General features: G+C 53.6%; 9 protein-coding genes across 9 annotated transcripts; 4 read left to right on the top strand and 5 right to left on the bottom strand.

Annotated features, from left to right (window-relative positions):
* Nucleotides 1–293: 293 nt before the first annotated feature.
* On the top strand, nt 294–2,265 carry PpBr36_02142 (uncharacterized protein; the record flags this gene model as incomplete). Its single annotated transcript, XM_029889325.1, has 3 exons — nt 294–445; nt 516–746; nt 801–2,265. The coding sequence occupies 3 exons, from the start codon at nt 294–296 to the stop codon at nt 2,263–2,265; spliced, it is 1,848 nt and encodes a 615-aa protein (XP_029751166.1).
* Nucleotides 2,266–7,937: 5,672 nt separating this feature from the next.
* Nucleotides 7,938–9,752, bottom strand: PpBr36_02141 (uncharacterized protein; the record flags this gene model as incomplete). Its single annotated transcript, XM_029889324.1, has 1 exon — nt 7,938–9,752. One exon carries the CDS (start codon nt 9,750–9,752, stop codon nt 7,938–7,940), a length of 1,815 nt encoding a protein of 604 aa, XP_029751163.1.
* Nucleotides 9,753–11,229: 1,477 nt separating this feature from the next.
* PpBr36_02140 (uncharacterized protein) lies at nt 11,230–11,728 on the top strand (the record flags this gene model as incomplete). The annotated part of the gene is made up of 2 exons (XM_029889323.1): nt 11,230–11,351; nt 11,404–11,728. 2 exons carry the CDS (start codon nt 11,230–11,232, stop codon nt 11,726–11,728), a joined length of 447 nt encoding a protein of 148 aa, XP_029751164.1.
* Nucleotides 11,729–12,675: 947 nt separating this feature from the next.
* On the top strand, nt 12,676–14,585 carry PpBr36_02139 (uncharacterized protein; the record flags this gene model as incomplete). The annotated part of the gene is made up of 3 exons (XM_029889322.1): nt 12,676–13,072; nt 13,175–13,451; nt 13,520–14,585. The coding sequence occupies 3 exons, from the start codon at nt 12,676–12,678 to the stop codon at nt 14,583–14,585; spliced, it is 1,740 nt and encodes a 579-aa protein (XP_029752270.1).
* Nucleotides 12,682–15,666, bottom strand: PpBr36_02138 (uncharacterized protein; the record flags this gene model as incomplete). Its single annotated transcript, XM_029889321.1, has 3 exons — nt 12,682–13,020; nt 13,509–14,465; nt 15,523–15,666. The coding sequence occupies 3 exons, from the start codon at nt 15,664–15,666 to the stop codon at nt 12,682–12,684; spliced, it is 1,440 nt and encodes a 479-aa protein (XP_029752269.1).
* Nucleotides 15,667–15,827: 161 nt separating this feature from the next.
* PpBr36_02137 (uncharacterized protein) lies at nt 15,828–17,261 on the top strand (the record flags this gene model as incomplete). Its single annotated transcript, XM_029889320.1, has 2 exons — nt 15,828–16,808; nt 16,899–17,261. The coding sequence occupies 2 exons, from the start codon at nt 15,828–15,830 to the stop codon at nt 17,259–17,261; spliced, it is 1,344 nt and encodes a 447-aa protein (XP_029752278.1).
* A 122-nt stretch (nt 17,262–17,383) lies between these two features.
* On the bottom strand, nt 17,384–18,906 carry PpBr36_02136 (uncharacterized protein; the record flags this gene model as incomplete). The annotated part of the gene is made up of 4 exons (XM_029889319.1): nt 17,384–17,436; nt 17,507–17,820; nt 17,905–18,625; nt 18,708–18,906. The coding sequence occupies 4 exons, from the start codon at nt 18,904–18,906 to the stop codon at nt 17,384–17,386; spliced, it is 1,287 nt and encodes a 428-aa protein (XP_029752277.1).
* Nucleotides 18,907–19,721: 815 nt separating this feature from the next.
* PpBr36_02135 (uncharacterized protein) lies at nt 19,722–20,247 on the bottom strand (the record flags this gene model as incomplete). Its single annotated transcript, XM_029889318.1, has 2 exons — nt 19,722–19,925; nt 19,987–20,247. 2 exons carry the CDS (start codon nt 20,245–20,247, stop codon nt 19,722–19,724), a joined length of 465 nt encoding a protein of 154 aa, XP_029752276.1.
* A 1,374-nt stretch (nt 20,248–21,621) lies between these two features.
* PpBr36_02134 (uncharacterized protein) lies at nt 21,622–23,346 on the bottom strand (the record flags this gene model as incomplete). Its single annotated transcript, XM_029889317.1, has 4 exons — nt 21,622–22,093; nt 22,208–22,688; nt 22,747–22,968; nt 23,088–23,346. 4 exons carry the CDS (start codon nt 23,344–23,346, stop codon nt 21,622–21,624), a joined length of 1,434 nt encoding a protein of 477 aa, XP_029752275.1.
* Nucleotides 23,347–24,602: the final 1,256 nt, after the last annotated feature.

Genomic DNA, 24,602 nt, shown 5'->3' with positions numbered 1-24,602 from the left:
TATACAAGTGAATAACTTGGGCCTCTCTTTCTCTTTACCAAAAGTCAATGCCTGGATTCTGGTGCTAGTTTACTCGCATCCTTAGGCCAGTCATCCTTTTCCGGTTGCTGCGGGTCGTTCCTTGACGGAGCTTCCTCTTTGGTCCGCGCGTCAACCGCAAACTGCACCTCGACGGCATCAGACGACGCCAACACATTGGACAGGTGTCGCGTGACTACGAACCTGGCCTTCTCGACCTCTTCCACATTCCAGGAACACCAGGATTATAACTGAGCCAGAAAACCCAAATCACCATGGGCTGGGTGCAGAAAATCGACCATGCCATCGGCAGATCGGTCGTTGGCCGCTGGTTCCAGCTCGATGGCTCCGGCCACCGCAAGGAGCGCAAGGGCTCCAACTTCTCCACAGAGATCCGTGCTGGACTGGCAACCTTTTTTGCCATGTCGTAAGTATTGCCGCTTTTCTGGTTCTGCTCGGGAAAGCAACAAGCAGCTCACACGCCATGCGTCTTTCAGATACATCATCGCCGTCAATGCCAGCATCGTCTCGGACACGGGCGGCACTTGTACATGTGACCGCTCGACAGACCCTTCCTGCGTCGCCGACGACGCCTACGCCCTCTGCAAGAGCGAAATCCGACGTGATATGATCACCGCGACGGCTGCCATTTCGGCTCTGGGTAGCTTCTTTATGGGTCTCTTGGCCAACATGCCTGTTGGTATCGCGCCTGGCATGGGCATGAATGCGTAAGCACTCGCCCGCTCCGCTACCTTGACAATGCAGTCGCTAACGCCACGTAGTTACTTTGCCTACACCGTCGTCGGCTTCAACGGTACCGGCTTGGTCCCCTACCAGGTCGCCGTCACGGCCATCTTTGTCGAGGGTTTCATCTTCTTTGGTCTGGCCCTCCTTGGCATGCGCCAGTGGCTCGCGCGGGCAATCCCCCGATGCATCAAGCTCGCCACGAGTGTCGGTATCGGTCTCTTCCTCACCATAATTGGCCTGACCTACAGCCAGGGCATCGGCTTGATCGTCGGCTCCGTATCCACCCCACTCGAGCTGGCCGGCTGCGCGCCCCAGGACCGCATCACACAGGAGGGACCAGGGGGTACCCAAGTTCTGGGCTGTCCCGGCAGCCACAAGATGCGCAACCCGGCCTTGTGGGTGGCCATCTTCTGCGGCGGCGTCTTCACCGTCATCCTCATGATGTACCGCGTCAAGGGCGCCATCATCGCCGGAATCCTGCTCGTTTCCATCATCTCGTGGCCCCGCAATACGGAGCTGACCTATTTCCCCAACACGCCCGTAGGCGACGACAACTTCAATTTTTTCCGCCGTGTGGCCGACTTCCATCCCATCACGCGCACTTTAGCAGTCCAAGAGTGGAGCCTCGGAAGCTACGGCGGTCAGTTTGGTCTCGCGCTCATCACTTTCCTCTACGTCGACATCCTCGACTGCACGGGAACCCTGTACGCCATGGCCAAGCACGCCGACCTCATGGACCCCGTGACGCAGGACTTTGAGGGATCTACCATCGCCTACATGGTCGACAGCATTGCCATCTCGGTCGGCGCTCTGTTCGGCACTCCCCCGGTGACTGCCTTTGTCGAGTCCGGCGCGGGCATCTCGGAGGGTGGCAAGACGGGACTGACGGCCATGACGACCGGCCTCTGCTTCTTCATCAGCATCTTTTTCGCCCCGATTTTCGCCTCCATCCCGGCCTGGGCCACGGGCTGCGTACTCATCCTGGTCGGGTCCATGATGGTCCGCAACGTGACCGAGATCAACTGGAACTACATGGGCGACGCGGTGCCGGCCTTTGTGACCATAGCCCTGATGCCCTTCACCTACTCCATCGCCGACGGCCTGATCGCCGGCATCTGCCTGTACATTGTCATCAACACGCTCGTCTGGGCCATCGAGAAGGCGTCGGGCGGGAGGCTGGTGCCCCACAACAAGGAGTCCAAGGACCCGTGGACCTGGCGCATCCCCGGTGGTGTGCTACCCCAGTGGATGGTGCGCCTGTCGAGGGGCAAGAAGGACTTTTGGCGCGGCGACGGACCGGTGCAGGGCGAGGGCGCAAGCGACGCCGACGAACGTCGCCCGGGGCCCGGTGCTGTGGCGCTGATCCGGGACGACGCCGACCACCCGATGGGAGAGAAGCGCGTGTCCACCGGCGACTCGCCCGAGAGGAGGGGTTCGTCGGACGTCGTGGCGACTGCGACGCCGCCGGTGGAGACGGCGGGCGACAAGAAGGTGATGTGATGTGATGCATTCTAGGGTTAAATGTATATATGAATTCTTGGTGGACAGCACAAGCCGTCGGCGGTCTCGGATAAAATTAATCATCAGCACAAAAAAGTTTCAACCAACCCAAGGTCCAGCAGCCTCTTTACTTTTACTCCAACTGAGATTTGGTCTTGGGAGTTCTTGGCCGTGTGGAGAGATTCGGAATCCTCCGACTCCCGAATCCTTCCAGCGGCGAGCTCAGCCCTACGAGGCTAGCGTTCAAGTCATGCACCAATAGAGTATTCCGGGGTCCGGCCCTTGTCACGGAGGCCCGTAGCCCAGCTGGAACGCCATCTCGACTGGGAGCATGGGTATTTCTGCCAGTTTATGCGACACGGGGAGCAGAGAGAGTCGAGCGAGAGTCATATCATTGAAGACCACGGCACTCAACTGCACTATGGCAAGGGATTCGCCATTAATACCAAGCTCGAAGCAGCTCCGTGCCAAATTTCAAAATTCTATCTACTGCTAGTAGATATCGTATCCGCAGTAACAGCCACCATTTTTCCAACAATTTTTTGACCCCTAGCACTTGTCACGGCCAGGCATACAATGGAGGGCCTCAGTGTATTAGGCGCTACTAACGGGGATTTTAAACTGGAGAAGAGAGAAATCACAATCACCCACGCGCTGAAGAAACGCGTTTAAATCCAGAGTTGGTGGACCCTTTGCACGCCCTGGGCTTAGCGTGGCTGGTGGGGTGGAGTGGTGATTGTGAGGGTAGGTCTAAGGGCCTCATCAGTAGTAGCACCTTAGTCTTTTGGTCGGACGATTTTCCGCCCGCTCCTCTTTGATTCCTATTTGAAAATAATTAACTTTTGTTTTTTTACAGGGAGGGTGCTAAACATTACAGGTAACACGAAAGATTTTAGTATGCTGAGGATTCAAATCTTACTGTTTAATTCCTCCCGACTTGCAGCACATATGCCATTAGAATAAATGCAGAAATTGCTATGTTTGCACTGCTCATAAGTCATTTCCTAAAACAAACGCTGTTAAACCTGGACATTAAGTTTTAAAAGCTTGGGGGTATTTACTCTGCATGCAAGTCTACTTTTGAACATGCTTAAAGAATTTATGTCTCTGCCAGAGCTAGGTTGAAGATTGTTGGCAGGAGGGAGAGGAGCAGGGCTTGCTAAGGCCGCGGTAATTAAAAGAGCACAAGTTTGTATGTAAAAATGCATTTTTATTTTAGAAAGATTTACAAAAAAAAAAAAAAAAAACCCCCGATTTGAAATTGATAAAAGATTAAAGTAATAACATAGTCCGGTAAGTGGTGCGTGATGCCATAGGGTATGCTAACGACCACGAGACCGTTAAGTATCCTGGTTGGTATTATTCCTAACGCTACGAGAAGGCGTAGGTTCTATCCGTGGTAGTGTCGCTCCTTTTGTATGCTGTCCCTGGCCCGCCTTTGGATTGTACCCCTTGATACGTGCCTTAGGCACGAATCCATGACACGTCAGTATAATATTATAGGATTGTCTGTGAAATAATTAGTTAACGAATATATATATATATATATATATATATATATATATATATATTTGCCAAGTATTTCTTGTCAAGTTCAAGTTCTGCTACAAACACCAAGCTAAAAATAAACAGGCCGCATAAATAAAGTCGTTTGCTTGAATAATTGTTTCCCCGAATAACAGGATTAAATTAGAAATCTAGGCTAAAAGGCGGTGCATCAAAATACTACGTTATTTCAAGCAATTGAAACTAAATATATTTAACCCGTTGTACCCGTTGCATTTAGTTTGTAGAAAACTAAAAGATATTTGGATTTGATCAAATCCTCCCATTATATAGCCGACCCTTTACTATATGCGCAAAAGGCAAAAAGCGGGTGGATTCGAGCATTCCTTGCCCGAATTCCAAAGTTTGTCAGAAGCTTGGAATGTATAGTCTTCAAAAACCCGGAGCTCGCTAGCTTATAGCATAAAGCCGCTGTAAAAGGTCATAATAGCGCCTTTGAAATTACGCACAACAATTAGCGAAAAAAAGGCGGCAAACGCGGACAGGAAAGCCATATTTGAGCAAAATGCTACTGCGATTTTGCTTATATTTGGGACAATATGCGCAAGGGGCGTTAAAGCTATTGGAGTATTATTAAGCGATCATCCTCAGTGATTCCAAAAGTTTTCCGAAGCAAGCTTCGCTGAAACTTTGTTAACAGACCCAATAGCGCCCTTAGGGTCAAATGGAAATGTGGTGGCTTAAAATTAATGTTATAATAATCGCGTATAACTGGATAACGGTATGTTTTCTACCGGTTCTACCTTCACGGGCTTAATTAAGGGGGAAGCGGAGGGGATCCCGTATGTTCCAGTGGGTATGGCCGTATCTGAAGGATAGCCCCGGGCATTGGTCTTATCGAGGTCGATTTCAATACGATATCCAGCCTGTATAAAGTTATAAAGTCTGCATCATGCCTTCGGGTCCCAGTTGCACCGATGAATATGAGATTTAACGCCAGCGTCGATTGCACATGTAGTTGGGTGAAATGTCAGTTACACCAAATTAAAACCTGTCGAGGAAGATTTTTTGATGCCATAGGCATTCAACGCCCAGCCATTGCCTGGCCGCGCCGGCTGAGCATCTTCTTTCATCGGGGGGGTTTGTAAGACTTCACCCGATAGGTAGCAGACGTTGAGCATATCAGAAACGCGGAAGCTTATGGGCGTGGACGGAAATAGCCACTTCACAGCCAGTCGGCCATCCTGTTGCGCGCTGAGTCGGTATAGCAGTCCCAGCCCTTCCACCATAGCTCCCACATAGCAATTAAGACCTAGAATTCTATCCTGTTTAATTGCGAACCAGAAGAGCCTTTTTTTCCCCTATCCGCCCCGAGATGGGTTTCCCGGTCTATACTCTATAGGTTTATGCTCAACGACAAAAACAAGAAGCAAGTACGTAATGAGCGGACCGGAAAGCTATTATATTCTTTTTTTTTACATATTTTATGAGCTTGAGAAAAATGAATACCGTGCAAAGCATAGTCATACAATTATATCCTCGCCATCGTCTCACCCCCATTTACGCGCGGCCCCTATTCTGTATCGGCTTATTAGGGGATGGTTTTGTCATATCCCAGGTTTTGAGGACCTTGCCATTTGGCCCAATCGCTTCGCATTTTTGAACGTGCAAAATAGGGATTCCTTCATGGATATCCCAGAGGTCATCGTATTCGTCGTCTCTGGTAAGCTTATCTTCGATTCCGGCCGTCGCAACTTGATAAACATAAATAGATGGAATATCCATATATCCTCGTTTGTCGGCTTCTGCACGTGCTCCGGATGCAACCTCCCTGGTCTCGTCTGAATTTGACGAAACTATCAGTTGTTTCCTGCTCCTAAGCCCGAGGCCACCGCTTGCTCTTACTGTGGAAGGGCTAGCACTGTCGATACAGTAAACAATAGGTGGGACTTCACTCGGAGTACCTGGGGCTGCGGAGACCGAGGGCGCAGCAATGCTTAGAAGCAAAGATATAGCCAGAGTGGAAAGGATAGAGTGGTAATGCATTTGAACCGGATGCACGTCCGTGATGAAACAACGTAAGAGCATGGAAATGTCAAAGTAAAAGTGGTAAAAGTTTTGCTAGTGAACTCGAAGGCTCATGGTTTCAAACTACAAAATATGGAAAACTAACAGCTTTGTACATCCTTTGTATACGAAAAGTTATACACTTCTTTTGCATACTTTTACAGCATTTTTTTCGTCATGTGGTCTATTTAGCGGATTACACTAATCATACTAATTGTGATTACACAAACTACTCGTATTCAATACCGAGCGTTGATAATAATAACAACAATCATTTGTGATTATAACTAATTCCTAAAGATAAATCACCTGTGTACTTGACCGATACTTTGGGTGCAAATGTTGGTGTTTTGCCCAGCTCATATTTATAATTCATTTCATGCCGCACAACAAATATAAGTTCATCTGAAGGAGGGTTGTCCTTGGTATTCAAAATTGGAAGCTTAAATATACTCTCCCCAGTCCCCACACATTTAGGTATAGCTTTTTTATTTAAAAATAGTTAAAAACGAGTTACCCATCACAGTTGCATATATTCTCGGAATTCTGGTAATTAGTTTAGTCGACGATGTCAAAGGCTGAAAAGACCTGTGCAGTTGGACGCGATGTTAAGTTACAACGAATTGAGATTAACCGACCGATGGCCAGCCACAGATATTGCAATAGGCAATTTTGAAAAAAAAAAAAAAAAAGAAGACGTAACCTTCGTTATGGAGACGGGCAAGGTTTGGCGAGCGGCGTGGCCGACACCGCTGCGACAGGAACGATTTTATGACGGACCTTGTCGGCAGCGTCGGAACTGGCTCAGTGATTATTGTAGGTGGCCTAAATCAAAGCAAAGCCACCAAGCCATCGCCTCGCAGTCTCGTAACTGGTACGACGTCACGACTCAAGACGGTTAGGTCCGGCAGCTATCCTTGTCGGGTCTACGAAATCTTGACTTGGTCTAGAGTCTCCGTGTCAACGCCGCGTGGCTAGAACTCGTTGTTGAGCTCGCCGTCAGGCTCATGGCTGGATTGAAAAGGCCGTCAGGGGGAGTAGAGGCGGAGCGCCCGATCAAAACGGCCGTGTTGGCGGTCTAAAGTGGCCAGGATTAAAACGACTTGTCATGCAGACGTATTTTTGGCAAGGCGGCAGGGGAGTCACTTGGAATAATGAGGCCAGAGAAAAACTGCTCAGTTGGCACATCAACTTTCACGGCTCCTGTGTTGCATCTCAGGAAAACACTCAACCCACCCAGAAGACATGGTAACCGGACAATCCTCTCTCCTGATCGACGATTCAGGCGTCCCATGGGCTCAGTAAAGTGTCTGTCTGCCGTCTATCCTGCACAAGCCGGATCTCTAGCCTTGCCATCGTGCCGCCGCCCCAGAGCAGCCTCGTCAGTGACGAGGCCATGGCATGTGTGTGGTCAGATTGTTCATGGCAAATGCCAAGATCATCAGTGGGCTTCCGATCTAGATAGCCTGCCTTGCCTGTACGTGGTAATGCCATGCAAATCATGAATCAGTCGACCGCCTTAAGATGAAGGATTCGCCCGAAACCTTACTACTCAATCTCTATTCGTAGGTTGTCAAACCGACTACCTCTGAAATGGAGGACCACGAAACTAGCTACCGAGAATTTGGTGCGAGGACTCCTTTCCTAGCTGACCAAGACCGAGAAGAGCAGCAATGGCTAGCCATGGCCGCCGCGCATGATTAAAGGCTGGTGGTGCGGCGTTCGAGAGACACAGCTCAGATCAGGTTCTTTCAACACGAGGGTGTCATTACGATGGAAGGGCTTCAGGCACTGGGCTGAACTTCAGTGCTTGTAGAGCGGCTTGGCATCCAAGATTGTTGATTGTTTCTCTTGCTTTGGCTGACATGGTCGTATGTGACCGTTTGGTGACAACAGCCGCTTTGTCAAGTCAACAATAGACCGCAGAGGGTCAACATATATCCCACGTTCCGGGTAGAATACAAATTGCTCCAAACGCTTACCAGGACTTTTTTTTTTGCTTTTGCCCAATGGCAACCGTGGAGGCTGGGCAGTCCCGCAATGTTGACTACAGGTGATGCAGGCGATGTTTGTACTCTTCGAGGCTGAAAATTAAGCCATCAACCGGGCACTACGTCTTTGAGTAGCCCCTCAGCAAAAGTACCAACAGCATGCACAAGCACGCCAGCGACCGGCTCGCCACCCCCGGATCCCGATGTTTCTTGCCAAAAGTGACCTGCAGAAGAAACCTCGTGCGCCCGGAATTTGGACCCTGGGACCCCCTGGAGCCTGGCCGCCCATTCCCTCATGCGACGATTGGACACAAAGACATCACTGTCGCCGTACACTACCAGAGATGGACTTTCGACGAGCTTCTGCTCCGCCTCCTCGAAATCGCTTGATGGGGGAAGCATGGTCGAGGCTGCCCTGACAGCCTTGGCCGTCACAGGCTTTTGTGTGGAATTCCCCGCCATTCCCCCTGCATCGAGCTCCCCGTCTGTCATGACTGTTGTTGGCAGCTGGCTGGAAGACCTTCTCGTTGATTTTGCCCTCCGAGTAAGCCCTGGAAGGGAAAATGACAGGGTCGTCAGGTTCCCTGCTATACTCAACGGCGGAGACACCATCAAATAAGCGGTTCTGGGGTTCGGCGGGTGCTCCAAAACTGGCAGTTTCTCCACTTTGGTCTTTTCGGCCGAGTTCTGCCCTTCTGCTGTCCTATTCTCCTGCTCTTCCTCGAGCAACTGGGCCTCCTCCCCTTGACCACTCGGCGGCCTGCCGGCGTGTGGCGAAGACACGGACCTCCTGTCGGACACAGACCGCCGCACACCTCCGACACTCACAGCCCTCTGCGGTACGCCAACCTGCCCGGGAAGCGACGGGTGGTGGTGGTGCCTACTCGTCTTGGCCAGGAGGTCCGCAACGCCGCGACGCAGCTTCTCCTCGGCGTCGTCAAAGGAAGCGCGCAGCGGCGAGCGGTCGTGGCTCTTGCGGCGGGCGGTCAGGTCCTCGTCGCCGCCGATGCGCAAGCCCAGGGACTTGCGGGGCGAATCGCCCAGGCCGCGGCGTTCGCGCTCTGCGGCGCGGCGGGCGGCGCCCAGGATGGTGTTTTGCGAGTCGGCCAGGCTGTGGGCGCGCAGACGGATCTCGGCAGCGTTGGATCCGGCTTCGGGGCATGTAAAGTGCTGTAGGATGGTCGGCAGGGAGGGGATCTGGGTGGTTATCATGGCGCCGTAGGAGTAGCCGGCGAGGAGGAGGAGTGGGGATAGAGGAGAGGTGGGCGGAGGCGGCGAGGATGAGGACAACGCATGTCGCGTAGACGGAGGGGTTGTTTGCCGCTCGTCTTCAGTGTCGGGGATAGGTGTGATGGGTCGGCTGTTGAACGCGCCGTGGTGGAAGGGGTCGAGGAAGTGGGCGTAGTGGCAGACGAAGCCGGCGACGGACATGTAGTCGGCGCGCTCAGCTTTTGCGGTCCACGAGGTCCTGCCGGCGGAGCCATGTGCGCCACGAAAGTTAAAGGTAGCGACTAGGAAGCCGGCACGCAAGAGGGTCTCGGCGACGAGGCCGACGATGGCATCATCGTAGCTGCCGCCCATGGGGGCATAGGGGTGGGCGACGACAGCGGCGTGATGGCACCATGGCGGGGCTTTCGGAGAGGGCGACAGCGGCCAGGGATGATAGACGCGTACGGCGAGTATTGTGCCGTCGTGAAGGCTCGGTAGGGTGAGGCTAAGGGCCGGGGAGGGGAGCATGGTGGGAACGGGTGTGTGGTCCTTGTCGATCCGTAGCAATGGATGCCGAGGAGGTAGGTCTTGGCTGCTAATGTTTCTTGGTGGTTGATTGATGGTGGTCGATGTTGTGGGCCTTGAAGCGCCTGGCCTGTAGGAGATGACGGCGCGTCTGGTGTTTGGAAAGATGGGGCCGAGTGACGTAACCATGGCTGCAGTCAGTGCCTTTCTTGGGTAGTGCGGGCGAGCAGTTTGCACTAACCTAATCGGCTGATCGGCGAGGCAGAGTCGAAGGAAAAATCCACCTTGTTGTTTCTCTCGCTCTGGCGAGCGCGTCAACTTGAGAAAATCAAAATCCAAGATGGAACATCTCAACAAGAGATGGCCTTGCCAGACCAGAATCGATGTCTAGGCTAGTTTCAATCATTTCACTTGGTTTATCCTTCAAACTTGTCATTTCCGTGTGAACGACCAAAACACGCGACCAATGCCCTGGCGAATCACGATCAGGCGGCAAGTTACATCCACCGGCCCGAGAGCAATTTGGATAGCAGGCGCTTTATCCGCTAGCCCTTTGAAACTTCCCATATTCCTGCCTCGCCTACCCTGCACAAAGATTATTTCAATCCCCCAAGCAACCCAACCAAATAAACCCCCACGGGCCCAAAGCTCCCAACAAGTCGCTCGATTTCCTTATCTCGAGCCAATGCAGAGAGGACGCATTTAATTCATCCGGAGTGCGGTCAGTCGCCGTTCGAGTTTGGACTATATCCCACGTTTGCCGCGGGTATGTGAGCACCTTGGCAGCTTTGGAAGCAGCTGCAGGTAAACCCCAACTGTTCAGCACACGTCGTTTGGGCTCTGAGAAAGCAATGTTTTGTTGCTGTTGGTTGTTAGTTGATTGACGCACTGTCCGAGGTTCCTTGACCCCGGAATCCCACCGGAAATCCCCATCACTTTTGCTTGTTGATCCTGATGCACATCAAAAACCAGATGAACAGACAAGAGTCTGGCTGCCGCTCGTCTACTGCCTTACATATGCAGACATAGGCACATGCCCATCAAGCAGGCCCGACATGGAGGCCCGACGTTAGCGCGCTGTCAATTCATTGGTCTCGATGCCCCTCCGCCCCTCCTCCCCTTCGTAATCCCGAGGTATTGTCTCGGAACCGACCAAATCGGAGCTAGCAAACGTCTCCGGCCACCAGTTGCAACGGCGGAGGGCTAGTTGCAGAAGCAAATCCGTCTGATGCTAAAAAGTTTTCCCACCAGATAAGGGACGGACGTTGCATGACTGAACTGTTTGACGGTATCTGTGAGTGAGTGTAAATGTTCGGATGTCTTCCACCTCATGTCCGGAAATCCTGAGCTGTTTTTTTTACTCTTTTTTTTTTTTTCTTGCCGATTCTTGTTCTTTTCTCAACGGATGGCGGCAGCCTATGACATGATCGTTCTGTTGGTTTGGTCATTTCTCTGATATCGACTGATGCATCAAGCTCAAGGGATTCACCGGAACATGCAGATGCGCCGCGCTCCATAGACCAGGATCGATACCTTTACCATATATATGGTAATCTCTCGCCTTTTGCAGAGAGCGTTGTAAACCAACAGCCACTTTGTCAAACTCATCACATTCGGTTTACACATTCGCCATCTGCATCCACAATCACTCAAAAAATCCGCAAAAATGTCGCAGTCAACAATGGTATCCATTTGCGAGGCTGCACCACAGACTCCAACCGCAGAGCTGGATAGTGTTGTGGATCTGAGTTCCCAGCCCAGCTCATGGAGGCTTGTCAACACTGTTTTGTGGGTTCCCACGAGCTGCATACTCGCTTACACACAACTGACCTCCTCCCAGACGCGTAGATGTTCTTTTAATCAACGCACTCGTCCTGCTCAAGTTGGCGATGCATTGGTGCTCCAAATCAGAGCAGTCATCCAAGCAACTACCGAGCCCGCCACCGTCATGCTTTCCTCGGGAAGATGGAAGCTCGGAGTGCTATGAAAGCCGGGGGAGATGCGGCTTGATTGTGCCAGCTTTGCTTATTGCTCTTCTTTTGGCGTGTATGCCGGTGGTCAAGGCCATTGCCGACACGCAGGTGCCTGTAGTACCTCCAAGACCAGCTATGCGGCAGCGGCGAAGATCATCTACCAAGCGCAAGACGGTTAGGTGGGCCATGTGAAATAGACTTTGCCATCTACATCTGAATTATTCAAGCCTTGAGCATTTCATGTTTGACAGGAGCGGAGCAATTCCAAGTGACATCTTATCACTGAAACCAGTCTAGCCTCATGTCCGAAAGTACTGAACGGGGTATTAATCTTCCGCGTTCAGGTTGGACCCGACATCCTGGAGGGATGAAGAGTATAACCACGTGATCCAGGAACGCGCAGCAGAGGTTTCGACATATCTCGGGGACTACGATGTGGATAGCATCTTTTCGGGTTAGTGCTCCTGCATAAATGAGTAATTTATTTGTTTACATTGCCGTCACGCGAATCCTAGCGACAAGACAGGGGAAAATACGGACCAAGCAAAGCCCCCAGCATGTAGAACCCACACGCAGCGCAACGCAGCGTAAGACATGCATCTAACGAGGTTCGAGTGGACAAGGGATAGAAGGGTGATGCAATCCAACCCATGCGGAACCCACATACAAATCTTATCAGATCATCTGATTATTTGGCAAAATCCTGGTCTAGACCAGCCACTTGATCGCCCTCATTGGCCTCGCTGGAGCCGTCGATCCCCTCCCCAAACTTGCATTAGGCTGGACACCCCACTGCGGCATTTCTCTGTAGAAAAAAAGAATTGTAGGGAATTGCTGAAAGGCCTGCCGATGCAGGCAGCCGAGGGCGGCGGTGCAATGGAGAAGGGTGTCGAGAGCTGCGGAACAGTTGCCCGCTTGGGAATCGTCATTCAGGGCTGAGTGGGTGTGGAAGGGAGGGGGGGGGGACGAGACTAGGGGTTTTATTTTTTTTCTCCTTTTTCCAAATGACGTTTTATGGCGCTGACCTGGATGTCTTGGAATTTATGGTGTTGATCGTGTAGGCGAGAACGCATCCGAGTGTATTCACTAGTTTTTCCTGCCTCCCTTGCACCTCTTGCACGACGCCGATACGCAAAAAAATGGCCTCAACACAACCAATGACAAGCATAGAGGCTCCCCCTCCCAAGAGGGAGAGGCTTTCGATCCTCCACGGGCCGGTCGACCCGCCACTGGTCGACTTTACGCTGGGCGAGCTGCTGGACCTGCAGTGCCAGCAGTACGGGACCGAGGAGTGCGTCGTGATCCCCTGGACGGGGGCGCGCTGGACCTACAACGAGCTGAATCAGCAGAGCTGCCTGATCGCCCGGGCGCTGCTGTCCATGGGCGTCGGCGTGGGCGACCGGGTAGGCATCATGGCCGGCAACTGCGAGCAGTACATAGCCGTCTTTTTCGCCGTTGCCAGGATCGGTGGCATCCTGGTGATTCTGAACAATACGTATACAAAGACCGAGGCGCAGTATGCTTTGGGTTTTACAGGTATTTTTTTTTTTTTTTTTTTTTTTCTTTTGCCATGCCAAGTCTAGCGGTAGACAGTTCTGAGGGGCTTGGTTGCTGACGGTTCTATTTCTGCGATTATAGACTGCAAGGTCTTTTTCACCACCCCCACCATTGGACGAGGAGACAACGGGCCACTGCTTGCCGAGCTGGCGGAACAACATGGCTCTCCTACGGTCGTCATACTTCGCGGGGAGTCAGACAGGTTCATCACATACAAGGACGTGCTACACAGCGGCATCAGGTACAGCTCGCGCAGTCTACAGGAAGCACAGTCCAAGGTGCTTCCTTACAACGTCTGCAACCTTCAGTTCACCAGCGGGACGACAGGGCGGCCCAAAGCTGCAATGTTGACACACCAGTAAGTCTAGTTTTTGTAGTCGGGCCTGATGAGATGACAAGATGACTCTTAACTAACACTGAACCCAGCAACCTCGTCAACAACGCCCGCTACATCGGCGACCGCATGCGGCTCACTCCTGCAGACGTCCTGTGCTGCCCGCCACCACTCTTCCACTGCTTCGGGCTCGTCCTGGGCATGCTGGCCACCGTCACGCACGGCGGCAAGGTGGTGTACCCGGCCGAGGTCTTTGATGCGGCTGCGACACTGCGGGCCGTGCAGGAGGAGGGCTGCACGGCGCTGCACGGGGTGCCGGCCATGTTCGACTCTCTCCTCGCGTTGCCGGAAGCGGCGAAGCTCAAGGCCAGCGACCTGAAGCTCCGCACGGGCATCGTGGCCGGGGCGCCGGTGCCGCGACACCTGATGGAGCAGATGGTGACGCGACTGGGCATGGCCGAGTTCACGAGCAGCTACGGGCTGACGGAGGCGAGCCCGACGTGCTTCAACGCCTTCACCGACGACGTGGTGTCGCGGCGGCTGACGACGGTGGGGACGCTGATGCCGCACGCGCACGCCAAGATCGTGGACCGCGACGGCAAGACGGTCCCGCTGGGCCGGCGCGGCGAGCTCTGCATCGCGGGGTACCAGCTGCAGGCGGGCTACTGGAACAACTCGGAGAAGACGGCCGAGGTGATGGTGCGGGACGAGAACGGGGTGCTGTGGCTCAAGACGGGCGACGAGGCCGTGTTCGACGCCGACGGCTACTGTAGCATCACGGGCAGGTTCAAGGACATCATCATCCGGGGCGGCGAGAACATCTACCCGCTCGAGATCGAGGAGCGGCTGGTCCAGCACCCGGCGGTGGCCGCCGCCGTCGTCGTGGGGCTCAAGTCGGAGCGCCTGGGCGAGGTGGTGGGCGCGTTCCTGCGGGCGGCCGACGGTCACGGCCAGAGGGGCCTGCCTGACGATGCCGAGGTCAGGGAGTGGGTGAGGGCTCAGCTGGGGAACCACAAGGCGCCGGCCCACGTGTTTTGGCTGGGGCAGGGGGGAGTGCCGAGCGAGGTGCCGTTGACGGGCAGTGGGAAGGTGAGAAAGTTTGAAATGGCGATTCTGGGGAACAAGTTGATTGAGGAGAAGGCCAAGGCGAAGCTGTGATTTTTTTTTTTCTTTCTTTTCTTTTGTTTTGTTTTTGCTACTACTCTGTATTATTCGACATAATCACTAGGCATAAAAACAGGGGGGGGAAGGCTAGAGGTAAAGAGGGCAAAGAATAGTGTCTATTCAATCTAGAGGTATTCACAATCTTTTTGTCTCCAAATCTCCCAATCTGACAATTCAAGCTCGCATCCTCTCCAGCATCCCCAACTCAAAAAAAGTCCTCGGTACAAGATTTCCCGCATCTCTTCCAGAACCGGCAAAGACGGCCCAAGTAATCTCCGGCGGCTGATGACATGCTGCAAGTCTCCATGCGTCGGCGAATCAGGAACCTAGTCAGCTCCACTACAAGTTATCAGATCCGCCCACTAGTGTCCTGCTTAACTTATCAGATCATCATAATCCCGCCCCATCTCCACTCCTATTTTTTTTTTTTTTTTTTTCTTTTCTTCGTGACGAGTTGGAAGGGTCCTCTACGTCGTACTATGGTACCTGGCTTGTAATGATGAAAATCCCCACCCCTGAACAGTGGTGGCAAATCTGCTGACGTGTGGGACTGGGGGATTTTTGTCCGGGTTTGGTAGCAACTCCTACTACATAACACAAAGACAAGAACACGCACGAATGTTCGTTGCGCTTCGATAAGGTGCTTGGTTAAAGTTGCGTTTTTGTTCGGCTTTTGTCCGATATTGTTGCCGGAATCGCTTACCGCATAAATACGAAGAAGGAAAAAAAAAAAAAAAAAAAAAAAGGCGACAGCTGTGATTCCAGCTTCGAAATCGTTCAACTAATCAATACGCATTAAATCAACTGCGGTATTTATAACAAGTGGAAGTGGGGTTATCGCCGAGTCCCATGGTAGAACACAAGGTAAAACTCTTCTCTTCCCATACACCCACATGGTGCCATCGCCTCTTGCATATGCAATAATGCGTACAGCGTTGCCGTCCCTGCTTTGTTGCAACCAACCCTGAATATCCCGTAGCGCCTCTGGTTGCGGATCATGTACCAGAGTAGAGAGCCCGCTCGGTGGAGAGCTGAGCTGTGTCGGGCTGGCAGCTTTGCTGAAGATGTCCGCCATCGGGCCGAGCTGATCTTTCTTTACAATTCTCTCCTGTTGTCGTCATTGTTCCTACAGCGTTGTTGCACACATCCCCTCCTCAGTGGAAAGCTCACCGTAGCTATCGAGCAAGCACCAATTCTTTTGCCATCTTTGAACAACAAGACAACACATACATCACAATGCCTCCACCAACTCTCTCTTCCCTCACTCCCTCGACGACCGTCCTCCGCCTCCCCCATCCCTACCACACCCCTTACGCCGTCACAAAATCCAACCGCACCCACGGCGGTGACAAGCTGCCTCTCTACCAACTCGGCATCGCCAGCACGGCTCCGGCAGGCCTTGCCGCCGAGCGCGCCAGCCATGCGGTCCTTCACAACGACGCCGTCTTCTTCACCGAGCCGACGGACCTCAAGTCGTCTGACCGCCCACACGAGTCCAACAACACGCCCTGGGGCCGCGCCCGCCGCTCCCCGTCGGTGACGGCCCTCTGGGACGCCAAGACGGCCAGCCTCCCGACGCCGGCCCAGCTCTGGCTGCTCGCGTACCTCGTCTTCACCGTCCGCCCGGGCGAGGAGGCCTTCCGCCTGACGCTGGACGACGGCACCGCGACCGCCGAGGGCCCGCGGGCTCTGGGCTCACGGCTCAAGGACCTGATGCTGGCCGTCGACCACCCGGCCGACGGAGAGAACGGCGCCTCGTCCCCGACGGAGCTGCTGGTGCTGCGCTCGACGTTTTGGCAGGGCGCAGGCTCGCCCTTTGGCCCGCGGCCCGTCTGGGCGCCCGACGAGGCCGGCACCTCGGCCTACCCGCCGGCGGCGCTCGACGGGACGCTCACGGCCATCCCGGGCACGGCGCTCTGCTGGCACCCGCGGCGGCCGGCCAAGCCGCGGCCCGGCAGCGTCGTCTACAGCCGCTACGTGCCGCACCTGGCCGAGACCTTCAGCATGGTGGCGCTGGACTGGACCGACGACGCCCACCTGGGCCTCTTCCACACCTGGCAGAACGACCCCAGGGTCAGCCAGGGCTGGAACGAGACGGGCACGCTGGACCAGCACCGCGAGTACCTGAGGAGGCTGCACGAGGACCCGCATCAGTTTGCGGTACTGGCGGCGTTTGAGGGGGTGTTTTTTGCCTATTTTGAGATTTACTGGGCCAAGGTTCGTTTTTTTTTTTTTTTTTTTTTTTCTCCCTCTCTTACTGCGCATCTCTTCTAACTCATTGCACAACTCTCGTTTGCAAAACAACAGGAGGACCGCCTGGGAGCCTACTACCAATCCGGCGACTACGACCGCGGCCGCCACTCGCTGGTGGGCGACGTCCGATTCCGCGGCCCGCACCGCGTGTCGGCGTGGTGGTCGAGCCTGATGCACTTTCTGTACCTGGACGAGCCGCGGACCACGGCCGTGGTGGGCGAGCCCAAGTCTGCCAACAGCACCGTGCTGTCCTACGACTTTATCCACGGCTTCGGCGTGCAAAAGTTTGTCGACCTGCCGCACAAGCGGAGCGGCCTGATGCACTGCTCCCGCGAGAGGTTCTTCCAGCTGTGTCCGCTCGCCGAGAACGACAAGGTCGTCGGCGGCACGGGCGTGGGGTTGGTGCCCAAGCTGTAGGATGAGGAAATAACAATTAAAAATGCATGTAGTTTTTTTTTTTTTTTGTGGCTAGTTTGTAAAATTTCATGTCTATAAATTCTGGATACGAATAGATCCGTCGTCATAACTGGGAAATGCCTCTAGATCTTGTCCGTCTCTTTGTCTCCCCCAAGCCTCAGGTAATTCCAGCAAACTGTGATTGTCAGCTAACTCGTCCATCTCAGACGTCGCAGAGACCAGAAGAAAATCAAGCAGAGACTTACTAGAAAACCCCAGATCGTTGCCGAAAAACATCTCGTTTACATCCTCGCCCGAATTGGTCCCTGCGTCTGGGCTGTACGACACTGCCTTTTTGCCAACCGCCAACCCGATCATGGGTGGGAACTCGCGGAGCTTGATAGGCTTGGAGGTGTGCTGTCCTGCGCTCATCTGCTGTAGCATCAGCTGGTGCATGTTTGTGGCGGCGCAGAAGCCCATGTGCATGGCGCCGCCGCAGCGCTTGATGCCGGACCAGAGGGCCAGGTCGCCGGGCGCAAAGTGGTATTCCGCGTTGGGGACAGAGGGTGGGAAAGCTAGGCTGTTTTTGGGCAATTTGGGTCAGTTTGCGCCGGCTGGATTGGGATTTATCATGATTGCGTCCACCCGGCCACGACCGACTTACCTAGGCTGGATCTTCACATAACCCTCAGCATCCAAGGCCTCCAGGGGCAGATAAGTCGACGACGGCACGCTCTTGGAAATGGCCATGATGACTTTATCGACCACGAGCCTGTGGCCGTTCTCAAACCTCGCCTCGACCGCCCGGCAGCCGTCCTCGGTCGTCAGCTCGACCTGCTCGGCGATGCGGTGGCCCATCAGCACCTCGACGCCGGCCTCGCGCAGCAGGCGGAGCGCGACGTCCTTGCACTCGTCCGACAGCGCCTCGGACGACAGCAGTCTGTCCCTCGAGTGCGCGAGCGTCACCCTGACGTGCGGCTGGACGAGCTTGAGCTCGGCGGCCATCTCGATGCCGACGGCGCCGCCGCCCACGACAAGCACGCCGTTGCGCGCGCCCGAGACGGCCTGCACGTGCGACCCCGTCTCGACGAGGTACTGCTTGCGGCGCAGGGACTGCGGGACGACGGGCCACACGCGACGGAGACCCGAGGCCGCCACGAGAAAGTCGTAGGGGATGATTTCGTCCGAGCTTGTCTGCGCTGCTGTTGCTGCCGGCTCGGTCCGGGTGATGGTTGCGGTCTTGGTGGCCGGGTCTACGGTCTTTGCTGTGCCTTGGACGATGTGGATGTTTGGTAGTTGCAGTGCTGCAATGTCCGAGTACTTGACCCAGGCCTTTTCGGCGTAGCTGTTTGATGCGAGAGCGAGAGGGGCGCCGATTATGTGGACTGGGTGGTAGAGACTGCTGTCAATAACGAGGCGAGAGCAGAGGTGCTACTACATATCGGGCCTGATAGTCCTGGTACTGACAGAATCCATCCCGCTCGTCAACGATGGTGACATCAACGTTGATGGGGATTTTTGAGGCCTCTGAATCATCAACTTTTGCACCACATCTTGGGGTCTTGCCCGTGCAGAGATCGATCAGGTTGAGGGCGGCGGAGATGCCAGCATAGGAACCGCCGATGACGAGGACCTTGAAGGGGGAATTTTGTACAGAGACGGTCATTTTCGGCTGGCAGATATAATCAAGATCGAGTAGCAACGGAAACAATAGCTTGTGATGAGGTGACGGTGTGACGGTGGCTGCTATGGAACCAAGTGCATCAGAGAAACAGGAGTGGCGATGAGCTGGTCCGGGAGATGTAATGAACCACTGCGCACGTGGTTGCCCACCTCGGCCATTTGGATCTTGCGCCGTGGATGAGGGGTGCCCTGGGGACTGGGTGGACATCATTCACAGTAGCGCAATGCCATGCCATCGTGATGGATACGGTTTGATGGAGCGCCCCGGTAGATGAATATGTCGGTCGTGTGTGCCTAGGAAAAATACTGGCCCGGGCTAGCTGCTTCGGATTGACAAGCCCGACGCGGCGAGTGGGAGGAATGAGAGACCCCGGCAGTAAGAATGTTTCCATGTCGAACTCATGTCTATGGGGTCCACTAACGCAATTTCTTTATCAGATCCGCAGCTGATAATCAATCAGTGGAGATGATGCGGGGCGAGGGGCTAGGGGTGGATTTAGTGGGGTTCATGTAGTTTTGCTGGGTTTTGGGTTCTGGCTTTATTTTTTTTTTTTTTTTGGCTTGGCTTGGCTTGGCAATGATTGTCTGTCAACTGATTCAAGCCTCACCTGCCAGGCTGTCACGAACCACAGTGCACAATTCTGCATAAAAAAAACTTCGTGGCAACGATTACAAAAGATATATTGATCAAATAAAAAGGGCATAGCCTGCCGAATCCAGGACCAGCTTCCGCCTCCCATGTCCTGCCTTCAAGAGATGGTTCATCGCGAAGAAAAAGTAACATAATCATGATGCATTTTACGCAGCATTACCCCAGGTACCGCCATAGACTCCCTCGGGAGACTTGCTCGACTTGCCCCTGGCGGCATCCTTGAACTTGCTGGCCGTCTTCTCGCCGTTGGGGTTGATGGCCATGACCATGCCGTTGGCGCAATGCATGCCGACGGAGCAAAAGACCAAGGCGGGCTCTGTCGAGTTGACCTCGACCCTGAAGACCTGCTTCTGTAGAATTTGTCAGCTGGATTTTGCAGAGTCGAGCTGTGATAACGAATTGGCCGCTTACAACTTGGTCGCCCTCTGGCACGCCCGACGAGAAAGACCCGTCCATCATGCCCATGGGCTCACAAGGCTTGTCGGCAAGCCCCATGACGGCATCGTGGGATGACGAGAAGAAGTGGAACTCGATGGTGTCGCCCTTGGCAGCCTTGACCTCCTCTGGCGAGAAGCTCAGGCCCGACTCGCCGACATTGACCTTGTGAGTCTCGGCGGCGTGGACGCAAGCCACCGAGGCGATGGCGAGGAGGATGGCCTTGGGGAACTGCATTGTAGGTTTTTGCGGGAGGTGTGTTGAGTATAATGATTGTAAAGGAGCTGTTTTATCCTGCCTGGTGTTTTCTGCAATGCGAGTTTGTATGATGATCAGAGAACGAGTTCGAAAAGGTTAACGACAGCCCAACACTCCTTTATATGATAAACAGAATACGGGATACTTCAGGGATTACATGCCAATCTCCCGCCCTGATCGTCCGCTACCCTCCTACCGCGATACCCGGAACCTTCTTTTCGCGCACTATCCCATGTTTTCTTCTGGCTTGTTTCCCCCCACAACGAAAGAAAGTTGTCTCCATAAGCCGCTACGTTTGAGGGAACCATGTTTCTAGTCAGGGTTGGTTCTTGACATGTCAAGGTAAACCTCGACAATCCGCGGGCCGTCTGATATCCCGAACCCGCAAGACTATTGACGCAGATCGAAAACACCAATTTGCCTGGGTATTCTACGAGGAATCAAGACAAACTCATCGCCAAGCCTCCCCTCTGGCTGACCTCTTTCTTTTCGTTGGACAGCCCGTCGATAATCACATGGCAGCCAGATTCGAGACAGTTGTTTTGGCGGATCTGACACATACTTGACAAACGCCAACAGACCTGCACGGACAGCAATGGAATACCGACGGGGTAAACAGCAGACCAATCACCTCTGCGAAAGACGTCTCCATTTGGTACAGCACGAACGCGGCAAGTGGCAGGTCTGCATGGTGTGTTGCAGCGTCGTTGCGGAACTCTGAAGATTGGACGATTGAACTGATCTGATGCCGCCGCAGATCGAGCGATAGCGAGGACAATAAGGGTCTCAGGATCGGCGACTGATAATCTCTTTCTTTGGCGAGTACCTGCGGATTTGTGCGATTCAAGTTGACTGTGATGATGCGTCCCAAGCAAGGCCAAACGTTGGACGTGTTCGCGATTTGTTTTGTTCCAAGGACATTATATCGGCTGGTCCCTGGATTTGTTGACAAGCTATCGACGCCACTGGCGGCAACACGAGATGACTTCTAGTGGTCCTTGCGGAAGGAAAAGCAACTGAAGATGGAGCTAACTTTGCCGTTCTGACTGACACTGGGGGTGTGTGGACGCTAGTCGTAGCCCCCCAACGGGCATGCATGAAATGCTAAAATATGACGGATGACGAGCTTTGTCATTTTTTAATAAACAGGCAGATGCTATTGTTGATGAAATGACCCGATACCAAGCTGTGCAACAGACACAGTTGAGCAAACACAAGGAAAAGAAACGCCACGCCAATAAGCCAAAACACCGCCACCGCAATTAAAAAAAAAAAAACACAGTATATACTAGACGAGTAGAAAAGGGAGAGGAGCAGCGAAAAAAAGAAGGAAAAAAAAAACTTCCCCTCTAATTACCGCGCAATCCCCACCTCCTTTTCCAATTCCGACAGCTCCGTCTCCTCCGGAGCGCGCTGGACCACGCCTCTGGTGGCAAAAGGCACCTCGTCCCTGTCCATCGACAGCTCCTCGAAGCCCGGGTGGCTCCTCGCGCCGCGGAACGCCGAGGTGGAGGGACGGCGGGACGAGTAGCAGTCGGTGGTGCTGCTGGCGCCGCTGCTCCCCGTCCCCTTGTCGTCGACGCGGACGGGGGTGTTGTTCTGGGCCGGCGTCGCGGCGCCAGATCCGGGCTTGCTGGCGTTGGAGGTGAAGAAGCCGGGGACTCTGAGAAACAGCGGGCGCAGGGCGGGCAGGCAGGCGCACACGACGGCGGCCGAGACCTCCATGATGGACCAGATGAGGACGTCGACGTTCTCCCACGACTCGTCGCGCGTGTTTCCGAAGAGGTGGACGTACTTGAGGCGGATGATGCTGGTGAGGCAGGCGCTGGTTGTTTGGAAGCATGGTGTTAGTTGGTGGTGAAAGAGCGGCGAGTTTCGACACGACGGTGGGGGGAGAGAGAGAGAGAGAGAGAGAGAGAGAGAGAGAGAGAGTACTTACAAGGACCCCACAGCAAACATGGCATACACCGCAATCTTCTTCTGCAGGGTCAACTGCAGCTTTATGACCTCGGGAATGGGCAACAGCAGAATGACAACGTCCTCAAAGATGGCACAGGCGCCGCCGGCCCAGGCGATGGCGTTGAGGCTGAGACACCTGGCGTCCTCTATCGACCGGTCCCACACGGCGGCGACGGGGATGCACTGGAAGAGGACGAACAAGATGAAGGCGACGCCGTGGACGACGAGCCAGACGATGGAGCAGCGCAGGGCTATGCGGAACCAGCGCGTCGGGAAGATGCGCCAGTACAGCAGGACGAGGGACAGCTTGGCCGAGACCTGGATCATGATGTAAAAGATCTCGACGACGTGGAAAAGCTTCAACATGTCCTCGGTGTGACCCGGATAGACGTTCCAGATGTGCAAACCGAAGCCCAGGTTGGTTGCTGCGGCGGCGGGGGGGTTCGAGTGATCCTTGTCAGCTGGGAATGTTTGGATGTGGATTATGGAACACGAGGTTGAAAAACAGGCCCTGCTTACCAGCGAAAAAACAGGCACACCCTCCCATGTGTGACACCATCGCGACCATCATCATCCAGTCATCCCACCATAGACCCTTGGCGATGAGAAACCGCGCATAATACCTCAGGGCAATAAAGATAACCGGTATCGTCAAGCAGGCGATGCCCATGATGTAGATGTCTCTCTGGCGCGACTCTTGTGGAAAGCCTTTGCACTGGTTATATGATATGGCTGCGGATTCTGTCCATGACCAAGACAAGGAAGGGGTCAGTATGATATCAACCCTGGGAAGCTTTTTTTTTTTTTTTGTGACAAAAAAAAAAAGTCCCCGACTGTCATGGCAGGACAGGAAAACTTACTCTTCTGGTCTACCCATGAACAGTTGGTCTGCACACACACGGACATGCCCGCCTTGAGCGGCACGTTGGTGCAGGAGCACTCAGCTACCGCCGTAGCGTTAAAGAGATCGCAGCCGCCGGCTGTCAGTGCGTTGATGGTGCAGGGCTGGGCACATGTCGGCAGGGAGAGGAACGTGGACAGTGTGTCTCCTTGGGGCGTTGCTGCCGCGGGCGTCCAGAGACATGACCACAGCAGCGTAAAGATCAGATAAGGCGTCATGTTGAGGTTGTACAAGTAGTGGAGGCTTTGGAAACGTCTCTGATTCAGATGGATATGAAGGCAAGACAACCGGCCGAGCTGAAGATGGAGTTGTGACCTACGGGCAGCGGATAGGATCGGGTGGCGCAATCCCGGGGTGTATTGATATATATCACCAAGATGTCAGGAGCTGGTTCTCAAGGAGGATGCATATCATATCTGCCGGACAGAGCTGGGTGGAATTCTTGCAAGGGCCACAACTGATGTCGGTTGCAACTTGCATGCAAGGAGGCGAGGAAACAAAACATGTGGTCATCCAACCCCGTGCGGGTTCGGCTATGGTTAATGAAGGGACATGATATAAAAGAAGCAAGTTGGGAGAGAGGTCCGGGATTTCCATCACATTAATTCTATCACAACGGTTTATGACAAGCAAAACGTGCAGCCTTGGTATTTCCTGTTCCGGTTTCCCACATGTTTCCAACGCGAAGACGAGATGTGTTGAGTGACGGACAAACAAAAGAACGGTTTCCATCTCAATGTTTGCGAAGCCGCGTCAAGTTGATGTGATGCAAGACCCGAGATTCTGTTAACAGCTGGCATCATGTTGGATAAAATGTCACCTTTTTTTTTTGTCTCTATTGTCTTCAATGTCAAGGTTACCGCGATTGGCTCCTGCAGCCGATGGCAGATGAAAAGGTGCAACATTCGAGGGGGGCGAGGGGCTTCTACTCGGCAGGATGCCAGAGAATTGCTTCTTCTTGTATGGGCCAACGGTAAGCTCTCCCCGCCTTCAACCGTGTATCGCTTACCGCGTTCCCAGATCGCTTACCAAATTCTAGAACTGCCGCCAAGATGTTGCAGGTTGCAGATATAAATCACCAACCCTGGATCAGAAGGAATTCATAACCATGGTAGCAACCGCTAGATACAATGACGCAAGAAATTACGCTGCCCTCTAGCACATCAAAGCTAGGCGTTGGGGAAAGGGAAAAAAAAAAAAGTTTAGATGACAGACGTGGGGATGCAACGCAACACGACCGTTCAGGCCGTTGTGTGAATCTGGGTTTGATGGCATAACAGGAGAACAACGCAACCGTGTCAAAAGCTAAAAAGCAATGCAGACTGGGAGCTTGTGGTGGAGATGACTGTTATCCTACACGCCCATAATTCATGCAACCAGGCAGCCAGTCACAGCGTGTGGAACAGAAGCAACATTCGATTTTTGTTTTTGATGCAGAAATCATAAAAAAAAAAAAAAAAAAAAAAAAAAAAAT

The sequence above is a fragment of the Pyricularia pennisetigena genome, chromosome 2 (genome assembly GCF_004337985.1).
Source record: "Pyricularia pennisetigena strain Br36 chromosome 2, whole genome shotgun sequence".
Classification (NCBI taxonomy): Eukaryota; Fungi; Ascomycota; class Sordariomycetes; order Magnaporthales; family Pyriculariaceae; genus Pyricularia; species Pyricularia pennisetigena.
Note: the sequence above shows the minus strand (reverse complement) of the source record. Positions and strands in the feature narration are given on the sequence as shown.